At 52.2% G+C, this 10228-nt stretch overlaps 2 protein-coding genes across 2 annotated transcripts in view; one reads left to right on the forward strand and one right to left on the reverse strand.

Moving 5' to 3' along the window:
* The window catches only part of Aicda (activation-induced cytidine deaminase), a 5997-nt gene extending 4705 nt beyond the window's left edge, over nt 1-1292 (forward strand). Inside the window, exons 3-4 of the mRNA XM_013023572.1 lie at nt 22-141; nt 1148-1292. Of these exons, the coding sequence (XP_012879026.1) occupies nt 22-141; nt 1148-1201 (174 nt within the window). The 3' untranslated portion in view covers nt 1202-1292. The remainder of the gene's footprint in view (nt 1-21; nt 142-1147) is intronic.
* A 2955-nt stretch (nt 1293-4247) lies between these two features.
* Nucleotides 4248-8960, reverse strand: Apobec1 (apolipoprotein B mRNA editing enzyme, catalytic polypeptide 1). The gene is made up of 5 exons (XM_013023663.1): nt 8814-8960; nt 8108-8135; nt 6039-6436; nt 5239-5357; nt 4248-4497 (listed from the first exon to the last, which is right to left on the reverse strand). The coding sequence occupies exons 1-5, from the start codon at nt 8908-8910 to the stop codon at nt 4351-4353; spliced, it is 789 nt and encodes a 262-aa protein (XP_012879117.1). The 5' UTR covers nt 8911-8960; the 3' UTR covers nt 4248-4350.
* Between the last annotated feature and the right edge of the window lie 1268 nt (nt 8961-10228).

Genomic DNA, 10228 nt, shown 5'->3' on the forward strand with positions numbered 1-10228 from the left:
CCCTGAGTGTCTGTCGCGCGCGCAGATTACTTCTACTGCTGGAACACCTTCGTGGAGAACCACGCGCGCGCCTTCCGGCCCTGGGACGGGCTGCGCGAGAACTCGGTGCGGCTCTCCCGACAGCTGCGGCGCATCCTCCTGGTAGGGCCGCGCGCGCATGCGCGCCGGGGCGGGGCGCGCGTCCCAGGGGAGGGGGGAGGGGGAGGGGAGAAGGGGGAGGGGGTCCGTGCATCTTCCCTATTATACATATCGTTGACACTACTTTATAGTAGTTTCTATTATATGATTTACATTCACATGTCACATAGACTCTATTATGCATATAACTTATTTTATAGATTATATATAGTTTATATACATATACATATCATACCTATTATACATATAATATATACATATACTTATAATACATATTATACATATATATGTATTATACATATCATACATATTATACATATATACGTATTATACATATAATATATATGTATTATACACATCATACATATTATACATATAATGTATATATTATACACGTCATACATATTATACATATAATACATACGTATTATACTTATAATACATATTATACATATAGTTTATGCTGTGGTCTATGTTATTTTCTAGACTATAATTACTAGTTTACAGATGACACATTGGCTAATATACATATAATGTATTTTATACTCTGCATATAATTTAGATTATGTTATACATAACATGTAATTCATATTATATAAGTGGTATAATTTACATTACACATTGTACGCGGCAGCATGTTTGTGACATGTGAACCACATGCGCACTGTGTAATGTCACATGTTCCCATATACTACCTGGCATTTGTTTAGCTGATACCGCCGCATGTGGCAGATGATTGTCCTTTTCCTACTGGACGGGTGATTCTCCTCCGGTCAGGCTCCTCTCCCTCCCCCGGGCCTTCCTGCCTTTGCTTCCACCACAGCGGGCGCTCCACCCTTTGAACCACGCCTCCAGTCTGGCTTTTTGCTGCTCGATTGGCAATGGTCTCTCCCCAGGGCTTCTTCCTCCGTCTGTCTCCGTCAGCCTCCGTCTGTCTCTCCCCCACCCCCGGGCTGTCTGTGTCCCGCGTGTGCGTGCAGGATTTCATCCTGTCCCTCTCCCCCCACAGCCTCTGTACGAGGTGGACGACTTGCGTGACGCCTTCCGCACTTTGGGGCTCTGACAGGAGCGGCGGGGACACCGCGGCCTGTCCCCTCCGAGAGCGGACGCAGCCACCCCCCCGCACGCCGGCTGCACGCGGCGTTCTTCCCGCGCGGAGGAAAACACACAATAGACACATCTGTGTGTGTATGTTACATACATAGCTGATCCATGTACATACACATGTATGTGACTCGCAAAGACCCGCAACACCTGCAGAGAAACAGAGAAGGAGTTGGACACCCATAGCGCACGCCTGTCATCCCAGCTACCCAGGAGGCTGAGCTGGGAGGATCCCAGTTCAAGGCCAGCCCGGGCAGGGACATCCGGGAGACTCTTACCTCCAGTGAATCACACACGAAGAGCAGAAAAAGCTGAGGGCCAGTGCCCAGGCCCTGCGTGTGCAAGCCCCAGTACTGGTGCGTGTGCGCACACGCACGTGCACACACACACATACACCCAGCAGGGCAGAAGCCTGGTGGGCTGGTGAGTGCCACATCACCGTCTCCTGGAGCTCCTGGCCTCCGTCCCATCCTGCCCCTGGGCCCGCACTGAGCGGTGTGTTTTCTTCGTGTGCAGCGTGTTTGTACATTTGTACAAAGGATGGAGGTGCTTGCACAGTCACCTCCAGGCGACCTTAATAAAGGAGCAGAAAATGGACGCAGGACTCTCAAGACTCCCCAAGGAGAGGTTGGTTGGTTCTAGAGAAGCCCATAACTGAGCCCGAGGCTGGTAGCACACGCCTGTAATCCCAGCTACTCAGGAGGCTGAGATCTGAGGATCAAGGTTCAAAGCCTGCCTGGGCAGGAAAGGCCGTGAGACTCTGATCTCCAATAAACCACCAAAAAAACACAAGTGGTGCTGTGGCTCAAGGGGTAGAGCACCAGCCTTGAGCAAAAAATGCTCAGGCCCTGAGTTCAAAACTGACCCCAAAACAAAAAATTAAACCAAGCGGAGAGGAAACAAAAGACATTGAAGTTGGTGAATTGTAGGAGTTGGCAAAAGCCTGCTAAAGATCCATGACGCTGAAGTTAGCTTGGTGTGTGTGTGCGTGTGTGCGTGTGTGTGTGTGTGTGTGTGTGTGTGTGTGTGTTGGTCCTGGGGCTTGAACTCAGGGCCTAGGTGCTTGTAGGCTCAAAGCTAGCGCTCTTACCACGTGAGCCACAGCTTCCCGTGCAGCATTTTGCTGGGTCCTTGGAGATCAGAGCCCCACGGACTTTCCTGCCCAGGCTGGCCTCGAACCACGATCCTCAGCTCTCAGCCTCCTGAGTCGCTGGGATGACAGGCAGGCTTCATCATGGCGGACTGAGCTGTATGCTATATCTACAAGTAGTAGATAGTGGTGGAGAGGAGGCTGCCGGCCCAGAAGGACTCAGAGCCTCTTGCACCTGCTAAAACCTCAAGGGTCCCCCCTTATCAGCTCAGGGAAAACACCTGGGCCGTGGGTTCAAGCCTGGGTACTGGCACAAAGAAAGAAAAATGTGGCTGGGAAGGGGGCTCCGTGGTAGAGTGCAGGAAGCCCTGGCTTCGATTCTTCAGTACCACATACACAGAAAAAGCCGGAAGGGGCGCTGGCTCAAGTGGTAGAGCGCCAGCCTTGAGCTGAAGAGCTGAGGGACAGCGCCCAGGCCCTGAGTTCAAGTCCCAGGACTGGGAAAGAGAAAAGAGAGGAAGGAAGGAAGCAAGGGAAGGAGGGAAGAAAGGAAGGAGGGAGGGAAGGAAGGAGGGAGGGAGGGAAGGAAAGGAAGGAAGGAAAGGAAAATGTATACACTGTAATCCTAGCTACTCAGGGAGGCTGAGATCAGAAGCTGGTGATCTGTAGCCAGCCGGATGCAGGAAAAGTTTGTGGAACTGTGGTCACGTCTGAATCAGCGAAAAGCTGCAACTAGAGGTGTGGTTCAAGTGGTAGAACGCCAGCCTTGAGCCAAAAGCGCAGGCCCTGAATGCACATCTCAGTACCAACACACACACACACACACACACACACACAGAAAAGCCCAACAGGAGCATCCAAAGCTGGGGATCAGAAGCTTCCCTCTTGGCTCCAACAGACAGAGCACTCAGCCTGTCAGCACCCTGCAGAGACACCAAGTACTGTGCACAAGTACCCAGCTTCCAGCAACCAAGGCACCAGGTTACTCCGTTAGCTCTAGTGACCACCGGCACCCGGCTGCCCGACACACTGCAAACCATAATAAATATTTATTATTTTCAGACTGGAAGCTGTGGGGTAATTAGGAGAGATGGCAGGAAATGAACAATCGGTGAACTTTTCTGTTTTTTGGGGGGGTTTGTTTTGACACAAGAGACGTAGCTCCCGCCTGTAATCTCAGCTCCTCAGGATGCTGAGAGATGCAGATCTGGTTCAAAGCCAGCCCAGGCAGGAAACTCCATGAAACTCTTATCTCCAATGGACCACTGGAAAAAAAAAAGCTAGAAATAGAGGTGTGGCTCAAGTGGTAGAGCACCAGCCTTGAGCACAAAAGCTCAGGGACAGCGCCCAGGCCCAAAGGCCAAGAAAAAAAAGTCATAGAGCTAGATGTCTAGAAGCGTACGCCTGGAATCCCAGCCACTCAGGAGGCTGAGAGCTGAGGATCCCAGTTCAAAGCCAGCCCGGGCAGGAAAGTCCTTGAGACTCTGATCTCCAATAAACCAGCAAAAAGCCAAAAGTGCAGCTGTGGCTCAAAGTGGTAGAGCACCAGCCTTGACCCCCAAAAAAAGCTCAGAGACAGCACACAAGGCCCTGAGTTCAAGCCCCAGGACTAGCACCAAGAAAAGACAAAAACCCAAGTCTCTGTAGATGGCTCAGACCCAGAACTAAGTGTTCTCCTGGAGAGCCAAGATTATAGAGGTGTAGCACCATGCCCAGCCCAGAGTCTAAAAACTCTCAATGAAAGCCAGACCCCAATCATCCCAGCCAACCAGGAGGCTGAGATCTGAGGATCACTGTTGGAAGCCAGCCCAAGCAGGAAAGTCCATGAGACTCGGATCTCCAATGAAGCACCCCAAAAAAGCCAGAAGTGGCGCTGTGGCTCAAGTGGTAGAGCGCCAGCCTTGAGCCAAAGAAGCTCAGGGACAGTGCCCAGGCCCTGAGTTCGAACCCCAGGACTGGCAAAAAGAAAAGAAGATCTCTCATGCTGTGGAAATGGTCCACACGTGACAATATCCTCTTCATTTCCACGGAAACACAAACACCAACCCCGTCAGCAAAAGAAGCGGAGGCGGGATCCTCTGATAGTGGACATTCTCAAGCCCAAGTGAGAAAAAGGCAAGCTGGCTTTGACGTTGTTTTGAAATCCGTACACAGGGTGGAAGATTCTAGAACAAAACAGAAAGATGGATTCCTTTCGTCTTAGGATCAGTACTTTGGTTTGTGTCCATCCTGAGGCTTGAACTCAGGACCTGTGCACGCTGTCCCTGAACTTTTCCCACTCAAAGCTGGCGCTCTACCATTTGAGCCACGCCACCACTTCCAGCTTTTTGGTGGCTCATTGAAGAATCTCGCGTCGACTTTTCCTGCTTGGGCTGGCTTCGAACCGCGATCCTCAGATCTCAGCCTCCTGAGTAGCTAGGATGACAGGCGGGAGTCACCAGTGCCCAGCATAAGTATTTTAATTAATGTAATTATGGCCATAAGTCAGTATTTGACCTAGAACTCAAAGAAGATCGCGTAGCCAGGCGCCGGTGGCTCACCCCTGTCATCCCAGCTACTCGGGAGGCTGAGATCTGAGGATCCAGGTTTGAAGCCAGCCCAGGGCAGGAAAAGTCCATAAGACTCTTTCTCTCCCATGCACTACCAGAAAACCAGACGTGGAGCTGTGGCTCAAGTGGTAGAACACCAAGCTTTGAGCAAAAGAAGATCAGGGACAGACAGCATCTAGGCCCTGAGTTCGAGTCCCAGGACCCGCACAAAACAGATGGATCAATACTTAAGTAAGTTAATAACAATATAGAAGACAAAAGGACACAGACAGATGGCTATACACCAGAACAGCAGAAGAGGAGTTTGAAGGAGGAGAATTTGTGCAGTGAGAATCTTTGTCTTTCCAGAAAACTCACATGAATAATGCAGTAGAGTTCCAAATTGTAGAGCGTCATGCACTGGACGGGGTATCTTGGCCAATGCTCTTCCTGCCCAGGGGGGTAGTTGACAAAATTCTTCCAGCAGTAATCATACTCTAAGGAAACACACAGCTTGTGTAAGCCAGGCACCAGTAGCTCCCGCCTATCATCCCAGCTCCTCAGGAGGCTGAGAGCTGAGGATCCCGGTTCAAAGCCAGCCTGGGCAGGAAAGTCAGTGAGTCTCTGATCTCCCATGAATCACCAGAAAACCAGAGGTGGCGCTGTGGTTCAAGGGGTAGAGCGCCCACCTTGAGTGAAAGAGCTCAGGGACAGCGCCCAGGCCCCGAGTTCAAGCCCCAGGTCTGACAAAACAAGTCCCGTTGGTTTGACAAGATGCTTTACAGTTCCTACAAAAGCTAAGAGGCTGCGGGGGTAAGAGCAGAAAAAGGAATCACTTTGATTTTGCTGCTGTTGTTGTTGGTGTGATTTTGAACCATTGCTGGGGTTCGAACTCAGGAATCCAAAATCTCACTTCACTTTTTTTTTTGTTTGTTTCCTTTTTGCTCAAGGCGGGCGCTCTACCACTTGAGCCACAGCGCCACCTCCGGTTTTCTGGTAGTTCATTGGAGCCAACAGCCTCCCAGACTTTCTTGAACCGTGATCCTCAGACCTCAGCCTCCTGAGGAGCGGGGATTACAGGCGTGAGCCACAGAGCCCGGCTTGCAATCTCTTCTGAGCTTAACGCTTCCCTCCGTTCTCCTCTGTCCTTCCTCCCTCTCCCCTCCCCTGGCTGTTACCTTGGGGCCTCATCACCTGGATGGTGACCCCACTGTGAATGAGTTCCCGGAGCCCTTGGCGATTTTGAGGATCCATGTGCTGGAAAAGCCGGGCGACATAGATGACCAGAGACACACCGGGGTGCTGGCTGAGGAACAGCCTGATGGCTTTCGAACAGGAGGAACAAGGGCTCCAGGACAGGAACCAGAGAATTGAGCAGCGGGTGGACGGTCGGCAGTACCTCCCCGCGGTCAGGTTTTGGATGAAGTTCACTTCCACGTGACTGTCCACCGTGTTCTTGGCGGTCTCCCTCCACACCTTGTGGCTGCTCCAGGTGATCTGGTACAGCAGACACGCCTCCCTGCGCAGCTCCTGGGGGTTGAAGAACGCTTCGAACTCCCAGGGCTCGATCCGCCTCCTGGAACACACCAGGTACACCCCTCGCTGCGCACACCTGGAATCCATGCCCCCCTTCCCCACACGGCTGACCCCCAAACATGGCACCTCGGGTGCTTTTTCTCTTCTTTCTTTCATTGGTTTGTTTTTGTCAGTCGTGGGGCTTGAACTCAGGGCCTGGGCGCTGTCCCTGAGCTCTTCAGCTCCAGGCAGGCGCTCTACCCCTTGAGCCACAGCGCCACTTCTGGTTTTCTGGTGGTTCATGGGAGATCAGAGTCTCACAAACTTTCCTGCCTGGGCTGGCTTTGAACCGCGATCCTCAGATCTCAGCCTCCTGAGGAGCTGGGATGGCAGGCGTGAGCGCCGGTGCCCGGCATCGGCGGTTCTTCTGTTCCATCTCCGGCTTGTGGGCATGGGTCTGTTGGAATGGTCGGCGTGTCTCTCCCACACAGAGCCAGAGGTGCATCTTGTAGTCAGGATGTTTGAAGATTATTCTAGAACCACAGGGTTCCAGCCTCCAATTCAGGTAGCAGTGCCAGGTGCCAGTGGCTCCCGCCTGTCATCCCAGCCACTCAGGAGGCTGAGATCGGAGGATCACAGTTCAAAGCCAGCCTGAACAGGAAACTCCAGGGGACTCTTTATGTCCAATGAAGCACAAAGAAGCTGGAAGTGGCGCTGTGGCTCAAGTGGTAGAGCACCAGCCTTGAGCAAAAGGAGCTCAGACCAGAGATCATGTCCCAGAACTAGCAAAAAAGGAAGGAAGGAAGGGAGGGAGGGAGGGAGGGAGGGAGGAAGGAAGCTACCAGGCACTGGTGGCTCCCGCCTGTCACCCCAGCTACTTAGGAGGCTGAGATCGGAGGATCACAATTCAAAGCCAGCCTGGGCAGGAAAGTCTTTGAGACTCTGATCTCCAATAAACCAGCAAAAAGCAGAAGTGGAGCTGTGGTTCCTGTAGTCATTCACACCCTTGAGTGAAAAAGCTCAGGGACAGTGCGCAGGCCCAGAGTTCAAGCCCCAGGACCAGCATAAAAGGAACAAAAGAGAGAGAGGGAGAGAGAGGGAGAGGGAAGGAGGGAAGGAGGGAGGGAGGGCTAGGCAGGTGGATCAGTGGTAGAGTGCTCGCTCGCATGCGTGAGGCTCTGGGTTCGAGTCCTCAACACCACATACACAGAAAAAGCCAGAAGTGGCGCTGTGGCTCAAGTGGTAGAGCGCTAGCCTTGAGCTGAAGAGCTGGGGGACAGCGCCCAGGCCCAGAGTTCAAGCCCCAGGACTGACAAAAAAAGAAAGGAAGGAAGGAAGGAAAAGAATTAATTCAGAGGGCACAGGAGCAGAAAAAATCACAATCATCTTACAAAATTAATTTGGAAAGACAAAACGAAAGAATGGTAACAGGCCATAGAAGGAAAGAAGAATTGTATTACTATTTATTTTTGTCGGTTGTGGGGCTTGAACTCAGGGCCTGGCCGCTGTCCCTCAGCTCTTCAGCTCCAGGCTGGTGCTCTACCACTTGAGCCACAGCGCCACTTCTGGCTTTTTCTGCTTATGGGGTGCTGAGGACTCGAACCCAGGGCCTCACGCATGCAAGGCGAGCGCTCTACCACTGAGCCACCTGCCCAGCCCCCCTCAATTTATGTTTAAATAAATCCATTTCCTCTTGCTTCTGTTCCACGGCCTGAGCCAGTACTTATCTTACCTTAGAGTGTCATCTCCAGTCGCAGGAGCTGTGGACCAAGAAATGGCTGTTAGAACACACTCCAATATTACTCAAGTGTTGAGAAAAATGCCCCCAACAGCAGCTCACTCCCCTAATCCCAGCCACTCTGGAGGCTGAGAGCCGAGGATGGCAGTTTGAGGCCCACCGGAGCAGAAAATCCGGGAAACCCTGATCTCCAATTAATGAACGACCAAAAAGTCAGAAGTCAAGCTGTGGCTGAAGGGGTAGAGCGCCAGCCTCGAGCAAAAGGTCAGGGACAGCGCCCAGGCTGTGAGTTCAAGCCCCACGAGGGCCAGCACACACACACACACACACACACACACACACACACACACAGAAGATGGAGCAGACCAGGTGTGGTTGCATACACCTTTAATCCCAGCTACTCCAAGAAGCAGGAAGAGAGTCATCTCGGGCCAGGAGTTGGAGACCGCAGAGCAAAAAGTGAGTCTCCTAAAGCAAGCACACACCACAAGGAAAGACCAAAATGGAACCCCAAAGAAAATGGGGGTCTCTCGGCACCCAGGGCCCCCCTCTACCTGGTCCCGCAGCCATGTTGCTCTCCCTGGCTCTCTCCAGACTCCTCTCTCTCCTGCGGGCGCTGAGTGATCTGAAGGCTGCTGCCAGCAGCCTCTGAACTTTTGTACCCCAGGGGTGCCACGGGCTTGGAGGTAGGATGACTCACCCTCAGTTGGGGGGAGAGGGAGGGGCAGGACAGTCCAGGGAGCATTTGCATATCTGGAGACAATGCAGTTCGGTGGCAGCCGGGCGCTGTGGTGCATGCCTGTAATCCCAGCTACTCGGGAGGCTGAGATCTGAGGATCGGGGTTCAAAGCCAGCCCGGGCAGGAAAGTCTGTGAGACTCTGATCTCCAAGGAACCACCAGAAAACCAGAAGTGGCGCTGTGGCTCAGAGTGGCAGAGCTTGAGCAAGCTCCAAGACCAGCCCAGAAACAAAACCAAGCAGGGCCCCGCCTTGTTTGGGAAGATGAAACCGAAACTCAGAGGATGTAGTGGATAAGATTGATTCAGGAAAAAGGTGTCTGAGCAATAAGGAAATGCACATTAACTCTGTGCGTGTGTGTGTGTGTGTGTGTGTGTGTGTGTGTGTGTACGGTGATCTTCAGATCTCGGCCTCCTGAGTAGCTAGGATGACAGGCGTTGAGTTACCAGCAACCATCATTGTAATTTTAAATGTGCCAGGACCGGGATTTGAACTCAGGACTTTCATGCTCCTGCTTATCTTTTCTGCTCAAAACTGGCGCTCTGCCACTTGTGCCACAGCTCCACCTCTGGCTTTTTGCTGGTTCGTTGGAGATCAGAGTCTCACGAACTTTCCTGCCCAGCCTGGCCTTGAACTGTGATCCTCAGATCTCAGCCTCCTGACTGTCTGGGATTACAGGCGTGAGCGCCGGTGCCCGGTGACGTTGTTAGCATTCTCTCCACCTCTGGTCCCCAGACCTGAGCTCTTCTTTGCCCTAGAATTCCCCCTGCCCCCCAAACTACCTATCCATGGACCTCACCACCAGCCCCCGAGCTCCCCGAAACCCGGAGATCATCTCCACCTCCAAACCTACTGCAGCTCACGGGAGTGTCACCCTAGAAGACTTCTTCTAGAGGTTTCCATGAGGAAGAAACTTGTGGCTCAGTGGTAGAGTGCTTGCCTTGCATGCGTGAGGCCCTGGGTTCGATTCCTCAGCACCCCATAAGCAGAAAAAGCTGGAAATGGTGCTGTGGCTCAAGTGGTAGAGCGCCAGCCTTGAGCTGAAGAGCTGAGGGACAGCGCCCAGGCCCAGAGTTCAGGCCCCACGATCCATTAAAAAAAAAAAAGAACCTCAAGGACTTTCCTGCCCACGCTGGCTTCGAACCACGATCCTCAGATCTCAGCCTCCTGAGTAGCTGGGATGACTGGCGGGAGCCAGCAGCACCTGGCTTTTCCAGAGTTTTCTGTTAAATTATCTACGATAGAATGGTCACCATGTCATAGAGCGCAGGCGAAATGTACAAACCTGTCATTCACATTGACTACAATTTCCAAACTGATCATCAATAGTACTTTTGATATAGTTAAAAAGAAGGAGGAGGAAGAAGAGAAAAGGAG

This window comes from Dipodomys ordii, unplaced genomic scaffold (genome assembly GCF_000151885.1).
Source record: "Dipodomys ordii isolate 6190 unplaced genomic scaffold, Dord_2.0 Scaffold69, whole genome shotgun sequence".
Classification (NCBI taxonomy): Eukaryota; Metazoa; Chordata; class Mammalia; order Rodentia; family Heteromyidae; genus Dipodomys; species Dipodomys ordii.